At 51.9% G+C, this 15,867-nt stretch overlaps 3 protein-coding genes across 3 annotated transcripts; 1 reads left to right on the top strand and 2 right to left on the bottom strand.

Moving 5' to 3' along the window:
- Nucleotides 1–990: 990 nt before the first annotated feature.
- On the top strand, nucleotides 991–7,086 carry ColSpa_05641 (nonribosomal peptide synthase atnA; the record flags this gene model as incomplete). Its single annotated transcript, XM_049271853.1, has 2 exons — nucleotides 991–3,944; nucleotides 4,200–7,086. 2 exons carry the CDS (start codon nucleotides 991–993, stop codon nucleotides 7,084–7,086), a joined length of 5,841 nt encoding a protein of 1,946 aa, XP_049127810.1.
- A 2,185-nt stretch (nucleotides 7,087–9,271) lies between these two features.
- ColSpa_05640 (putative leucine aminopeptidase 2) lies at nucleotides 9,272–10,701 on the bottom strand (the record flags this gene model as incomplete). Its single annotated transcript, XM_049271852.1, has 2 exons — nucleotides 9,272–10,380; nucleotides 10,587–10,701. 2 exons carry the CDS (start codon nucleotides 10,699–10,701, stop codon nucleotides 9,272–9,274), a joined length of 1,224 nt encoding a protein of 407 aa, XP_049127809.1.
- Nucleotides 10,702–11,543: 842 nt separating this feature from the next.
- On the bottom strand, nucleotides 11,544–14,066 carry ColSpa_05639 (alcohol oxidase 1; the record flags this gene model as incomplete). Its single annotated transcript, XM_049271851.1, has 10 exons — nucleotides 11,544–11,682; nucleotides 11,739–11,875; nucleotides 11,924–12,639; nucleotides 12,693–12,976; nucleotides 13,035–13,171; nucleotides 13,228–13,354; nucleotides 13,426–13,473; nucleotides 13,537–13,655; nucleotides 13,707–13,932; nucleotides 13,990–14,066. The coding sequence occupies 10 exons, from the start codon at nucleotides 14,064–14,066 to the stop codon at nucleotides 11,544–11,546; spliced, it is 2,010 nt and encodes a 669-aa protein (XP_049127808.1).
- Between the last annotated feature and the right edge of the window lie 1,801 nt (nucleotides 14,067–15,867).

Here is a 15,867-nt window from a genome sequence, read left to right as displayed (position 1 = left end):
TTGGCCTACTGACTCCGTTAGCTTGATTTTTCAAGGCAGCGAGATAGCTTGGAAACGCTGGACCAAAAAGCTTCTTCGAAGTCAAAGGGTTGTGACATTTCTTCAAGATGCATCTTATGACGCTAGCAAGCCCTCGCATTCAGCTGAAGAAACAATTTTTCGACACGCCTTGTCGGTAACTGCGCTTGAAGATGATCTTCAGGCATTATCAAACATCCCTTCTCTGGCCAGTGTAAAGAGCATTGATGCAACCGTAAGTCGCCTACGAAATCAACTTAGCGCGCTTGAACTGACCGACTCCAGGTCGAAGCACTCTTCACTGCCAGCTGGGACCCCTTCACTAAGGGTATACTGTTGAAATGCGAACACACAGCATCTTGGTGCTCGAATTGGCAAGCGAAACGCGTTCTACTCACTTTCCGCCAGGTGCTCGAGAGCATTGTCTCGCATCCATATTCACAGCTATCTGACGTCGAGCTAATGAATGAACGCGACCATCAACAATGCCAGGACTGGAACCAGTGTATACCTGAGAATATCGACGCCTGTGTGAATCAGTGGATTGAAAGATACGTCCACGAAACGCCCCTAAGCCTGGCTATCGAAGCTTGGGATGGTAAAATGTCATACGCTGAGCTGGGCGAGGCCTCGGACACAGTTGCACATGCGCTCTGTCAACAAGGCGTTGGCCCCGAGTCCACTGTTGCCTTGTTATTCGATAAGAGCATCTGGAACACTGTAGCTACTGTGGCAGTACTCAAAACTTCCGGAGCATTTGTACCCCTAGACCCTTCTCAGCCCAACAGTCGGATCTCTTACATCCTGGATCAGGTAGGAGCCAAAGTCATCCTCTGTTCGAAGGGCCACAAACAACGACTGCTTGAGCTTTCACAAAATGTGATCGCCCTGGACGAGGCATGGATTGAGTCAGCCCCTATTCCACGGCTCCCACATCCACACTCCCCACGGCCTTGGAACTTGGCCTACATTATGTTTACCTCCGGAAGCACAGGGGAGCCCAAAGGAGTGATGATAGATCACTCCGCTTGCGCAGCCGCAGTTTCATCTCACGGTAACGCCACTGGATTCAGTCCAAAGACTAGAGCTCTCCAGTTTGCTCGCCACACATTCGATGCATCCATTGCAGAGATCCTCACAACACTTGCATTTGGCGGATGTGTAGTCGTGCCGTCCGCAGACGAGCGACTTAACAACGTCACGGCTATCATACAGGAGAAAAAGGTCAATTGGGCTTTCTTCACACCGTCGGTTATTCGATTGCTGGAGCCGTTTGATGTCCCTGGTTTAACGACTATCGTTCTCGGTGGGGAGCCTCTTGGCCAAGACAACATCGAAAAATGGGCCTCTGGGCGCAACCTTGTCGTCGGCTATGGTCCTACTGAGAACACAGTCTTCTCAGCTATGCATCCAATCTCTCTATCCACCAAGGCAGGGGTTATTGGGCGCGGTGTTGGAACCCTTTGCTGGATTGCCGACCCGGAGGACCCCAGTCGTCTTTCCCCCATTGGGGCACCTGGGGAGCTTCTTCTTGAAAGCCCACAGCTTTCGAGGGGATATTTGAACTTCGCGGAGGGCGAGGGCCCAAACCAAGCTTTCATTCGCAATCCCCTTTGGCTAGCCAAGCATGGCCGACGATCCAGACTTTACCGGACCGGTGACATATGCCGCTTCGACCAGAACGGTGTTATTCATTTCGAAGGACGAAAAGACACTCAGCTCAAGATCTCCGGTCAACGACTGGAAGCGTCAGAGGTTGAGTACCATCTAAGAGCCGCTTTTGGTATCACAGACGTCGTTGTAGATGTGCTCACTCGACCACTTCACGGTAGTAAGCCTCAGTCTAAAGTCCTTGTCGCTTTCGTGTGCATTGAGAAAGTCTCTGAGAAGGAAGCTTCTCAATCCCCTTGTATCATGTCTCATCAGTACACACCTCTCTTGGAAGCAGTTCCTAGAGTCGAAGAGGAAATTTCTCAAACGCTTCCATCATGGATGCACCCTTCGGCTTTTATCCCTCTCTACTACCTACCTTTAAGCCCCAACGGAAAAGCAGATATCAAGAGGTTGCGCAGCGAAGCCGAAGCCCTTACGTCGGATCAACTCTACTCATTCACCCAAGCTGAGAAGACTATGTACGTTGAGGAGACAGATAAGCTTCGATTGATGCGACAGCTCTGGGCCGATGTGCTCGGTGTCCAGTCGACCGCAATCCCTGCTACCAGCAACTTCTTCCGCCTTGGGGGCGATTCACTTGCAGCCATAGGACTAGTCACTGCTGCACGGAGGAAAGGGTTGCGATTGAGCGTAGCCCAGGTCTTCAAAACACCTATTCTGTACGATCTTTGCAATGTTCCGGCTGAGGGCAGGAAAACTACTGTCAAGGTACGACCGCTTGAGCTTCTCGGCGACGACTCGAATCATTCCGATATTCTCAAAGAGATTGCAGAGGAATGCTCTATCACCATTCAGGACATCGAAGATGCTTTTCCTTGCACCCCGTTGCAAGAAGGACTCATGGCTTTGTCGTCCTCAACCACCAACTCCTACTTGGTGCAGTACGTCATGCACCTTCCTACGGACATTGAAGTCGCTAGATTGAAGAGGGCATGGGAATCAGTGGCTCAAGTGCATGGAGTCCTACGTACTCGAATGGTCGGCACACTTTCCTCTGGCATCCTTCAAGTTGTCACCCAAGAGAATTTGGCTTGGAATGAGAGCTTTAACCTTGAGGAATATCTGGAAATGGACTTGAAGCAGCCCTCAAATTTTGGAGCGCCCCTTAACCGCTTCGGCATCATCTATGCGGCGAACGGAAACGCTTCTTGTATGGTCTGGACAGTGCATCATGCCGTGACCGATGGTCATGCGGTCGGTCTCACCTTGCAGGCAGTTCGAGCTGCCTTTGACGGCACCCTCAAGACCGTTGAGACTTCATTTTCTTCGTTCGTCAAATACTCAAGGGATGCAGATACCGAGTCAGTATCGAGGTATTGGAGCTCTGTGTTTAAAGGAGGACAATTCGCTTCTTTTCCGCCAAAGCCGTTGGCGCCAGGAAGTACCTCGGAAAAGGGCTATTCAGCTTTCGCTCGTCGTACCGTACCACTTCCATCACCAAGCACAGGAGCGACAGCCACAACCATCCTCCGCGCAGCTTGGGCACTGGTCATTGCCCGTTTCAGTGGCTCTGAGGATGTCGTCTTCGGTGTCACCACTTCTGGGAGAAATGCCTCCTTTGACAACATTGAGTCAATTATTGGCCCGCTCATTGCGACTGTGCCTCTGAGGGTCAGATGCAATGGCAGAACGCTTGTTCACGATTTCCTGGAAAGCATTCAGATGAGCACCATCAGTATGATTCCGTACGAGCAAATGGGTATCCAACATATCGCCCGTATCGACGCTGCATGTCGGGCAGCCTGCGACTTCCAGAGCATGATGATCGTTCAGCCAGAGGTCGACATGGCCATGGACGGTTGCCCTTTCATCGGATTTGACAGGCCCCAAGACCTTGACAAATTTCGATCAAATGCTATCATGTTCGAGTGCAAATTAGGGCAACAAACTGTGTCTCTAAATGTCAACTATGACACTCAGTATCTCGAATCATCCCAAATGGAGCGTTTGCTGGATTACTTCGAGAGTGCCTTGGACTTCCTAGTGTCCAGTGAAGACCAAAGCATCGAAAACTTCTTCAGTCAGCCGACAGACAAAGATCTCGCCGAAATCCGCAAGTGGAACGAAGCCATTCCTTCTACTGTCAATTCTTGCGTCCACCATGTGTTCCAGGAACATTGTCGCTTTCGTCCTAATGCGCAGGCCGTTTTTGCCTGGGACGGTCTTCTCTCCTTTACCGAGCTGGACATCATGACTTCACGGCTAGCCAGAGTGCTTGTGGAACTAAATGTTGGACCAGAGGCAAAGGTTGCGTACTGTTTCGAAAAGTCCATGTACGCCGCGGTCTCGATGCTCGCCATTCTCAAAGCTGGCGGTACTATGGTTCCACTTGATCCGGCTCATCCGCCTGAGCGCAAAGCATTCATTATTCAAAACATTAGTGCGAGCATCGTTGTAGCTTCTGCTGCAAATGCCAACATGTTCTTGGGATTGAATGTTCATGTGGTTGTCATCGACTCAAGTCTGTTCAAAAGACTTGAAGAACTCCAAGTCGCTCCGTTTTCTAGCACTGATGTTCACCCACACAATGCCGCCACTGTTCTTTTCACTTCTGGGAGCACTGGAGAACCCAAGGGCGTTATTCAAGAGCACATAACATTGTGTTCAGCTGCATATGCACACTCAGAGGCAATGCAGATGTCCAAAAGCTCTCGGATCCTCCAATTTTCTGCCTATGTTTTCGACGTCAGTATCATCGAAATCGTTAATGCTTTCGTCCTCGGAGCATGCATCTGCATTCCGTCTGATGAAGACCGAATGAACAATCTGGCAGGCTTCATCTCAAAATCTCGAGCTGACTGGGCTTTCTTTACACCGTCATTCGCACGCACTTTGGACCCTAGAGACCTTCCCACCCTGAAGACTGTCTGCATGGGTGGTGAGGCCATGACACTGGATAGTATTCAAAGTTGGTCTGGCTGTGTTCAGCTCATCAATGGTTATGGGCCTTGTGAGGGCAGTGTGTGTACAACTGCAAATCTCAGCAAAGGCCAATTTAGACCAGATACTATCGGTCGCGGGGCGAACTCTATCATTTGGATTGTTGACCCCAACTGCCACAACACATTGGTACCCATCGGTAGCATCGGCGAGATACTCATCGAGGGCCCCAATGTGGCTCGTGGGTACCTTGGTGACCCAGAAAAGACGAACAAAGCATTCGTCACTAACCCAACATGGATCAGACATTTCGAGAACGGCAATGGTGCCAGAAAGATGTACAAGACAGGTGATCTTGGCGTGCTGAACTCTGACGGCACAATCTCATACTTTGGGCGGAAAGACACTCAAATCAAACTTCGTGGACAGAGAATTGAGCCCGGAGAAGTTGAGCACCAACTTACAAAGTTGCTGCCATCAAATTCCTTTGTTGTTGTTGACGCCTTGACGTTGCCGGGCGTTTCAACAAAGTCATTGGTTGCGTTCATTCAACTTGGCACTCAAACCTACGGCTTCGCGGAGCAGAAGAACATCATTAACGGGCTTTCTGATCGTCTCAAGCAGCAGCTTGCATCGGTTCTTCCCATTTACATGGTACCCTCCCACATAATCGCAGTCGAGCTGATTCCATTCACGCCAACAGGCAAGCTTGACCGGCGTGTACTTAAAGAATATGCCTCGTCGCTTTTCATTGCCGAAACCTCAGTGGCTCGATCCATCGATGAGGATATCATTGGCGTTGACCTCTTGCGAGCTGACGAGCAAATCGCAGTGTGTATTAGCAACAAGCTTGCAGATCTACTTTCTGCAGGTGATCATCAACAAATGGAATCCCTGCGCGGCCACAATTTCAATCCATACTACGCTGGTATGGACTCAATCCAGGTCATTTCGCTTTCGACATTTATTCGGAAGACATATAATGTCAGCTTGCCAATCCAGATTTACATGAAGAGCACAGCAACCGTTAGAGACATTGCTCAACTGATTATCGACGATCGGCACAAGTATCATCAAGACGAAGAACTCGATTTGCTTCGCGATATAGAACTACACGATTGGGAACTCGCAGCTCTTCCACTTCCAAAATCAGAAGAGAAAGGTTCCAATCTTGCTAAAGTTATATTACTAACGGGAGCAACCGGGTTTCTTGGGAACCAACTGCTGGCGCAAATGTTGGAGCGTCCAGAGACTCGCAAGGTGGTAGCGCTGGTCAGAGGCCACGACACTGCCCACGCAACTAAGAGACTCATGTGTCTTGCACGTAACAGCAGTTGGTGGTTGGAAGAGTATTCCAAACGCATTGAGGTTTGGCACGGTGATCTCTCAATGTCACACCTCGGTCTCGAAGACGGGCAATGGATGCGGCTCGACGGCACAAGCATGGATGACGACTTGATTGATGCAGTGGTGCATAATGGAGCAGTGGTGAACTGGATGGCAGACTACCAGGCATTGACGCCATCCAACGTACTTTCCACGGTCAATCTCTTGACGGCCTTGACAAAAGCAGCAGCATCCCGACCCGTGCGTTTGACATACGTGTCTGGAGGCCATTTGTCAACTTCTCCAGACAACGTCCTGGAAATCGCCCAAGAACTCAAGACGTACCCTGCGTACAGCCAGACAAAGTTTGTCGCCGAGGTCTTGGTCGCACGGTTTGCCGAGCGACTCATCCGATCCGGCTATAGCTCTCTCGTGAGCATTGTGAAGCCAGGGTTGATCATGGGTAGCTCCCAAGATGGCATTTCGAACACCGACGACTTTTTGTGGCGAGTCACAGCTAGTTCATTGGACGTGGGTCTTTACGATAATGACGAGTGTGATCTCTGGCTTGCTGCTGCGGGAGTCGATCTCGTTGCCAAAAGAATTCTGGACAGCTGCTTCCAATGCGAGCTTGATGAAGATATCCCTATTGTCAAGAAGATCCTCAACGGCTTGACCATGAGAGAATACTGGAATGTCGTCAATCAAGAGACAGGCAGCCTGACAGAGCCCACCGATTCCAAGTCTTGGCTATGTGCTCTTCATGATGAGGTTGAAGAAAAGGGGCCTACACATAGGCTGTGGCCGGTGCTGCACTTCCTTGATGACACAGGCGGCAAGCTCGGGCAGCCTTTGGGGTCGATGACGAGGAATGATCAGCTCGAACATCAAGACTTGGTGAAACACGCGCTCAGGAAAAGTCTTCAGTATCTGGTGGCCATAGGATACATGAAGTCGAGTAGAACAAGCAGCGTGGACGGTGACAGTTCGACGGAACCTACGCTGTTGTCACCTGGGGCACAGGTGTTTTCAAGGACGCCGACCACACCAGTCTGGAATCATGCAGCGGCGGACTTGAAGCGCTTGGGTTACAGTCGCAGCGAGACAAAGTCACCAGCGTCCATTTCGTTGGCAGTTACGCCTCTGCGGATGCCAAGTCCTTCGTCCGATGTCGTAAGAATCGGATGAGGCATAAGATAAGTACGGTGAGAAAGGGTTGCGTTGCAGTACAGTACAGTACAAGGGGTTTTATCAATGGGATACATGTGTTTTCTTCTCCTTGTTTTAGCAGATTGCAGCAATGGATCCGATGCTTATCGGTAGTATCTTCAGACTTTCTTGGTAACACGATCGCGTGGCTTTCTTTGACTTGCTCTACACAGTATCGTGACGTTTGTACCTCCTTTCCAAGGCTACACACAATCTCGCTTTCTTTCATCGATTCATTTGGTGAGAATGAGGCAGTGATATCCACATCATGGGTATTCCCTCTTTGAGTTTATAGAAATGAATCCAGATTTACTCAAGGGTCGGGAAGCATTTCTCTCGCCGAGATTCGTGTAATCGCGATGCATAGTCGTTCGCAGCTGTGCTGATTCTTTGCGAAATTTTGCCAGGCTTGGTAACTTCCCAAATTGTAATTTGATCAAAAGTAGAAATAAGCGCAGCATCACTGACGCAAGTCTCTTTCGTAATCTAACAGAGTTCAAGGGCAATGTGGCCCGTGACAATTTAAGCGTTTTCATTTTGGAGGGTGTGTTATGGTAACGTTCCAGCGTCGGCGTGCTTTTTGTCCGTCCAACGCACTCAATTTTGCACAAGGCCCTCGAAACAATGTCTATATTGGCCAATACCATGATCGGTGTTATTTCAATACAGACAGTCAGAGTTAGTTGATACTAGCTCAGTGTACGCATGGGTTGCTGGCAATTCGACCGGTCCACGCTTTCTCCAGCGGGTTGTGGACTTGCCAGTTTGACTCCATTCTCCTCCACAATACATCTCAGTTGCCTGTGAGAGCGAACACGAGCATATGATAAGCTTTATCCAACTACATTACATTGTACCCGGAACAGTCCGGGCTCGTGCTCATTCAGCGGGACTGTCCTGTCAGGGGGGGGGGGGGGGGGGAAGATGCGTAATCTCTTCTTCTGTCCTTTTATCGCCTGGTCTCGATCCATTAAGATTCATATGTCGAGTGCTTGGCGCTCGCCAACACGTTCTGAAAGGGGTGTTGAAGTGAGTTATATTTCTAGTGATATTCCCCATTATCGCACACCTAAGTCCTAGTTAATATGCCTATGTTTGTGCTATCCGCCCGTGGAATATCAAACTCGTGGCTACTGATGCCACAAGCTCGGTTCGAAAAGCAATATATCGATTACTCTACTGGAGCAGCATTTAGTCGCAGCTCAGTCCGAGACACCAACAGCATAACTCCCACGACCGTAGGAAATCTGCATGAAACCGTTTCTAATAGAATGATGATCGCAGTTGTGGACCACCCGCCACCGGAAGTTGACCCAATTTTGCTTCGACTTTTGATCAGACGTGCAATTTGTTTAGCTTTTGCATCTATTTTGTTCAGTGACGGGCGCCGGGTTTGGCGTTAAGCCCACCAATAAGAAGTTTGGTCCTCCACCAAAGCGGGCGATCTGAGAAGAGTAGGGAGACAGTGTCAACGAGCCCCCAGTAGTTGTATGGGGTAGATAAGCATGTATGGTAATCACTTTGGCGTAGGGGGAATTGGCAATGAGTCCAAACATATAAGAGCGCTTCAAAGCACGCCATCTAGCTGAATGTTCATCTTATTTGATCAGACCAAGACATCCAGACATCCGAAGCCCATCAAAGTCACCACTAAAAACACTAAACAAGACCGCAAGACAGTCAGTCAGCCACCATGCAGCTCAACCTTCTCGTCGTCCTTGCTGCCGTCTCGGCCACCCTCGCTGCCCCCAACCCCGTTCCTCAAGCTTCTTGCAGTCTCGCCAAGGTCAACGAGTGCATTGCTCAGGTATTTCATAATGCGCCCCAAATAAAACGAAGGACCTTGGGACACAAGATGCTGTAAGCTGACTCATTTAACAAAACAGTGCGGTGGCGGTGCCTACGACTGCTATGACAACACCTGCTTTTGCCCTTAAGCGACTCATCACACACTCTCCGGAATCTTTCACTTATCCCAACTCGTCGTCTTCGATGTCGCGATTTCTGTAGGAAAGAGTGCCGTGTTGGCCAGTCGCCAACGTGGATGTACATATCATGGCCGGATTTGCCAAGTAAAAGTTGTCAACAGTCTCATTTTGGTCCCGTCGTCAAAATAATGTTCCAATTCCTTGCCTGCGCACCTAATCTCTCCGTCGTCCCCGCCCTACAATTTGCTCTTTTCAGCAAGCAACGCGTAAGACTTGGGAAACGACTCCAGCAAGTCTTTGTTGATGTCCGCAATCTTCTGGATCCCCGCCACATTCATCAAGATGTCCAAGTCGGCCAACAGGCCCCTCAGCACATGCCTCACGCCTTGCTCCCCCATGATGCTCAGTCCCCAGATCCACAGCCGCCCGATGAAGACGAACTTGGCGCCCAGCGCGAGCGCCTTGACTACGTCCGCCGCGCCTCTCACGCCGCTATCGAACGTGACTACGATCCTGTCCCCGACCCTCTCCGCAATCTTCTCCAGCGCGTCCAGGCTCCCAATCGCCCCGTCGACTTGGCGCCCGGCGTGGTTGCTCACAACAATGCCCTCGAACCCTAGGTCCGCCGCCTTCTCCGCGTCGTCGACCCTCTGAATGCCCTTGATCAGGAACGGCTTCCCGCCGCTGATCTGCTGCCACTGCTCCCGTGCCCACACGGCCTTGTCCCAGGACCACGCGCGCCCGTGCCAGACGTTGTCGATCCACATCGCAGCCGCCTTCTCGGGCTCCTTTTGTGGATCGATGCCCTTCTCTGCGAGGCGCTTCTGGAATATGGGGTCCGTCAGGCCCAGGTCGGCGCCGATGCCGCGGTAGAATGCATAGTTCGACGTCGCGACGTCGTCATGCCGCCAGCCCAGTTGCCAGGTATCCGTCGTAAGCATGCAAGCCGTGAAGCCGGACTCGTGCGCTCTGGTCAAGAGGGAAATAGTGAGCTCGTCGTCATGGGGCATGTAGAGCTGGAAGAAGCGCGGTCCCTCTGGGATCTTGGATTTCTCTGCCGATTGAGCCTCAATCGTCGATGCGCGCCCCGCGTCGTTAGCTCGAGCCACATCTTCAATGGGGCAGGAGCCGGCCGTCGAGAGACTGTAAGGAATGCCCAACTCCCCGGCAACCTTGGCGACGGGAAGCTCGCCGTGCGGGTGGTAGATCTTGTTGATGCCTACGGGCGCAATGCCGAACGGCGCCGAGACCTCGTGCCCAAAGATCGTGGTGCGGGTTGATCGCTCGTTGGTGTCAACAAGTTGCCGGGGAACAATCTTGCGTCTGAAGAATGCTTGGCGGTTTGCTAAATGGGTATGGGAGAGGCCAGCATTTGATGAAGCGTAGTACCTGTATATATAATAAGTATTTGTTGGGAAATGGCAGTTGGGCTTAATACCATCCATTCTGGGTCAGCTTCTGTTTGGCTAGCTCCTCCAGCTTGTCGGGGTCTGGTGTTTTGTCAGGCTCAGCATCACATTGGGAACCTTGAAGTCTCTCATTGGCACCTACGAGTGTTGAATTGAGGCACTTCACCATCGTTAAGCTTCCAAAAGTTCTCGCGCTGGTAGAGGCCCCATGATGGGGTATCGCGGTTCTTAATGTGAGGAGAGTCGGGGTCGGACATTCTGATTCGCGGATATCAATTGGCTCTGGTTTCCAAGACGTCTTGGCAAAACAGAGAATAAATATCTTGTGTAGAACCCGGGGCCGAATAAGTTAAAATGCGATATATGTTATGGAACTACATAATGAAATTGTCATGAGTAGTCTAAGCAACAAGTCGGGATCAGCACGGTCATGACGTAACGCATGGCTCATCAGCCGAACTACGCAATGGTTTCCACTGATCCGGCCGTCCGTGCCGGTCTAACGGTCACCATTTACACTGATCGTTTCCTGAACCACATTCCCACGATATTTCCATGATTTTAGTGTTCTGTACCGTTACTTTCGGCTGCCGGGACGGGCGTTGGGTCGACCATCTAGTCACTAGCACATAAAAAACCCCGAGGTTCCACAGCCGACTACGCTTTTTATGCTGTTTGAATGAACCGGAAGATTAGTCCATGGATGTGTGTAGATAGCAAGACAAAGATAGAGGCAAGTATCACATGATTCAATACGCTTGGGTCAAATACACAGCATATTAAGTAGCCAGCTTACAACGCTTGTACTGCTTACTTACAATACAGACTTGGCATACTGACATTCAAACACAATACTTGATTATGGACAAAAGGACAAGCAACGCAGTGAGAAGGCTTCTCAATAACAAACTGCGCTGAAACCTGACAGGGGTCATAAAGCTCAGGATTGCATCATCAATCGTATTTGACAGAACCGCGGATTGGTTATCGACAAACTCGGAGCAACTACACACTGCGAACCGCGCGAGAGCAATCTGGTCTCGTACATACATCCACATTAATGGAGATAAGAACAGAGAAAAGCAGCGTCGCCCGCCGATTAGAGGCGAGAGTGAAGCACGAACTCTCCCGGGGCGTGGTACGTGGGCACCTTCATTTCGAGGGCCTCGCCGGAGTACCCGAGGTCCTCGGCGACGAGCATAGCGGCCTTCTCGCCGATAAGCAAGGCGGTCGAGTATCTAGGTCTGGTTAGCTAGCTGCGCATATATGAGTGGTGAGGGACACTGTGACGTACGTGTTGCAGCCGACGTTGTCAGGGCAGATGGAAAGGTCGGCGACCTTGAGGCCCTTGACGCCGTGCACGTTCAGGCGCTCGTCCAGAACGCCATGCTTGACGATGCTGTTGCCCTCCTTAGGAGCCATGGAGCAGGTCTAGTCTTTGTTAGCTCATGCTTTCCTCGCTGCTGTGTAGTGACTTACTCCGAGACTGTGCCAAGTGGTCTCGACGTGGCGCTTGACCCATTCCTCAACGGCCTTGATGTCCTCGTCGGTGTACTTGAGCGGCTCACGGACGTCGACGCGGTGAGCCGACAGGGTCTTCTTGAGGTCGGCCTTCCTCTCGGCCTCGTTAAGCGGCTGGGTCCAGCTGCCATGCTGGATACCCGCGGTGAGGTTTCCGGGCAGGGCGTACTTGTTGGTGTCGACAAGGTTGAGGTCTCTGGCGCGCGCGTCCGAGTCGAACGAGAAGAAGGGGTGCATGTTGGCGACCTCACCGGCGTAGGCATCCATGCGGCGGGCCGTCTCGCGTGACTTGATGTAGCCCCATACCATGGGGACCATGTCGCGCTCATCGTTCATAAAGCCGGCGTCGAAGTCGGGCGCGTCGTAAGGGTCGGGCGAGACGATGTGCGTAGACCCGCGGGAGAAGGGGTACTCGAGGAAGTGGAACATGGTGAAGAAGTTGCCGGGAGGCATGACCATGTGGTCGCCGAACCAGCCAGCGATGACTGAGTAGTGCATCACGGGCTTGTCGGGCTTGTTCTGAAAGTACGATTTCCAGCCGTCCTTGAAGTGAGGGGTCGGCCATCGCTCAAATTCCTTGAGCTCCTCGGGGGTAGGGCGGATCTTGACACCGGCCTCAATGCCATTGGTGGCCAGCGGACCAGTGCCCTTGATGTTCCACTCGTCAAATACGCCTGAAACTGAGTCAGTCTAGTAACCTTCAAGGGCATTGTAACCGGATGCTTACGCTTCTGGACCTCGGGGTCACCACGAACAAAGTCATCGAAGCTCTCAGTGCCAGGCTTCGCGCGGTAGGTCGAGAAGGTCAGGTAATGGTCCTGGAAATTGAGACCAACACCGGGGAGGTCGACAATAGGCTCGACACCAGCGCGGCGAAGCTTCTCGGGGTTACCAATACCGGAGCGCTGGAGGATGAGAGGAGACGATAGAGTTCCGCCGGAGACAACGATCTGCTTGCGGGCTCTAAATGTGCGTCCCTTGAGCTCGTTGGCGTCAAGCGGCTTGCTCGGTCTGTTTTGTAAGTTAGAGCTCCGCCCTGCAGCATGTCGCTTCCTCAGAAATCACTTACACCGTGTGAACGGCGACGGCTCGGCCATTCTCAATGATGACCTTGTCGACCTTTGTGTTGCAGGCAAGGTAGAGGTTGGAGTGCTTGGCGCGAGTTGCGTGGATGTACGCGTGGGCACTGTCGCTGCGGCGGCCAGTCTGGGATGGTTATAGTCAGCGCCCGGATCGGGGTATAGGTAGGGTAGGGAACTCACGTCGCGGTTAATCCACTTGAGCCAATGCTCAGCTCCATGACCAGTGGTCAGATCCTGAAGGTCATCTACCACAGGGATACCCTGGGATGAGGCCGCGCGGAGGAAGTCATCCTTGATCGGGTAAGTGCTAAAGGAACAGACGGTTAGTCCCGGAGTCTTCCGTTGCGGTTATCGTCTGCGCATAGCTGTAAAACTTACTAGTTGCCGAACGAAACCTTAATAGGCCCGTCAAACCCGTGAGTGTCCCTTTTCGTCACATAATTAGTCAACGGGAATCACAGCTATTGAGCAAAGTCTTGGGCTTCCTACCGATTGTGAGAGGCTCTCTGATACGTTTCGTGTTTCTTCATGAGAGGCAGAAGCTCCTTTGTGGACCATCCCTTGGCCTGGAAATCGTCGTAGTCCGAGGCTGAAGCACGGGTGTACATCTGTAGACCGCATCAGCTGAATTCCTTCTATTCTGGGGAGCAATGACCGACCATAAAGTTAATCGAGGATCCTCCACCCAGAATGTTGGCGCAGGGTACAATGGCGGATCGACCAGCCAGATGTGCCGAGGGCCTGGACTCGTAGAACGTGGCCGTTTTCGAGTCGAGCTTCATATTCCGGGGGTAGATACCGGGCCGGAAGACCCACGGGTTGTTGAGGTTGCTCTCGCCATTTTCGATGAGCAGGACCTTGAGGTTGTGGTCCAAGTTGGCAAGTCTGTGGGACATTAGTGTTTTTCCAGAACGACGAAGAATCTAAATAGATGAGACAAACCGTCCAGCAACGACGCAGCCGCAGCTGCCACCGCCACAGACAATAATGTCAAACTCGTCAGGAATGGCTCCGCTCATGGTGGCGGTTGTCAAAGACAGATGAGAGCAAGACGATGAGGGTAGCTCGATGAGCAAGAGAAGTCAAGAGTAAACTGTTTTCAAATCGTGCCGCGAACACCGTGTTCAGGTCAACTGTAACACTGCTAAGACGCGCTCGAGTGACTAGAGCAATATTCTGGATGAATTCCAACCCGCCAGGGCGGTCGTTAAATAGATGGGAGGAAGCCTACACAGAAGTCATCTGTGCCGCCTGCTGCTACCCCTCGTTAACCGGTCGCATCGTACTCGACCCCGACTTTACTCCAGACCCTCCAGAATCTCAAACCCAAGACCCGGCAGAGAGGAAGAGGATGAGGGGAAGCCATGGACTATCCCTCCAGGATACCGTTGACCTCGAGATGTGATTTGATCCAGTGCATGCAGAGTCCGTGTCATCCGGTAATGCTGGGCAGTGACCTATCATCGACGCGCGTCGGTGGAAATGTATCACCCCCAAAGCGAATGCATGGCAGCATGGCTATGCTCTCCCCCCTCGATCAACATGCTTCTCAGCTTCCCCGCACCCACCGAAGGAGACCGCGCAAGAATAGACTGGCTTCATGCGGTGGCATTGGTACGCCTCCGCGCACATTGGCCAGACAATGGACAAAAGCTCACTGCCGGTGTGCAACACCTCCGCATGCCCGATGATGCTTTTCTGCCATCACATCCCAACAATGAAAGTTGGCAATTGGCGGGACGTGCGGAGATCTTGGTCCAAATGCGACCGAGAAACCGCCAAGACTATTTGATAGAGACCGAATGTGTGGTCCCCTAACAAATTGAGCCGCACCCCAAACCTTGGGGCCCAGAAGAGACGTCCTGTGTCCCAATTTGGGAGCTCCAGCTTTGGTCTCATGCTGGGACAGCTCCAAGTATGAGGCACCTTAGCTCTGGGAGGAACTAACTCCTACGTCCCACGTCAACGCATTCGGCAGGTTGTCTGACCCGGTATTCCCGGTTGAAGTGGTCCTGATTTGGACTTGTCATCGTCCGGGGATAGGTCGACTACCGCCCCCCCCCCGCGTTTCTGCACCCCGCAATTCAAAGTCTGGGGTAGCATGGGGGAGTCTAGCCCGTTGGTCAAATTATCCTCCAACATCTTGCTGCAGGCCAAGTCCCTACGTTCCAACTGTGCAGATGAGGAGAAGGCAGCTTTGGGAATAGTAGAATTGTGTCAGGAGATCCTGACGTAGAGCTCACTCACCGAGCTATCGCCGAGATATCGTCGCAGAGTCGAAGTCTAAGCTTGCTGTGCCTTCACTTGGCTAGATCGAGGCACACGATTGGAGGCTTTACAGCTTGGCCAAAACGATGTTGCTCCACCCCTCCCCTACGATCCCGGACACATTCTCGAATTCCAGACAGTTTGAAGCAATCAAAATAGCTGCCGGCGACGAAGTGTTGCAGGACAACGAATCGCCTTTGCAGTAAGTCGCTAGCTTCCTTGTGGCCCATCCTCCATGCAATGAGTGCAGGAGACTAGGTGCATGCTCGAGTAGGTAGAGTGTTTTTGTTGCCACCCCTTCAAAGTTATCCGCGTCGTGGGGACTTGGGAAAGAATGTCACTCGGATCACATTTCCGGAGGCTATTGTAACTGCTGGTCGTTTCGAAGATCCGGCCCACGTTGCATCGGTCCCCGGGCATCCGCGATATGTTTGGCGCCCCCAAGCTTTGCCGCTACCAAGCATCAGCTCCCCACCCTCCCGGTGCTGCTTGCCCAAAAGGTTTCCATTCTCACAAGGTGTTCACGACATCTGAACCTCCTCAAAGGTTAGT

The sequence above is a fragment of the Colletotrichum spaethianum genome (genome assembly GCF_022836535.1).
Source record: "Colletotrichum spaethianum MAFF 239500 DNA, contig12, whole genome shotgun sequence".
Taxonomy (NCBI): Eukaryota; Fungi; Ascomycota; class Sordariomycetes; order Glomerellales; family Glomerellaceae; genus Colletotrichum; species Colletotrichum spaethianum.
Note: the sequence above shows the minus strand (reverse complement) of the source record. Positions and strands in the feature narration are given on the sequence as shown.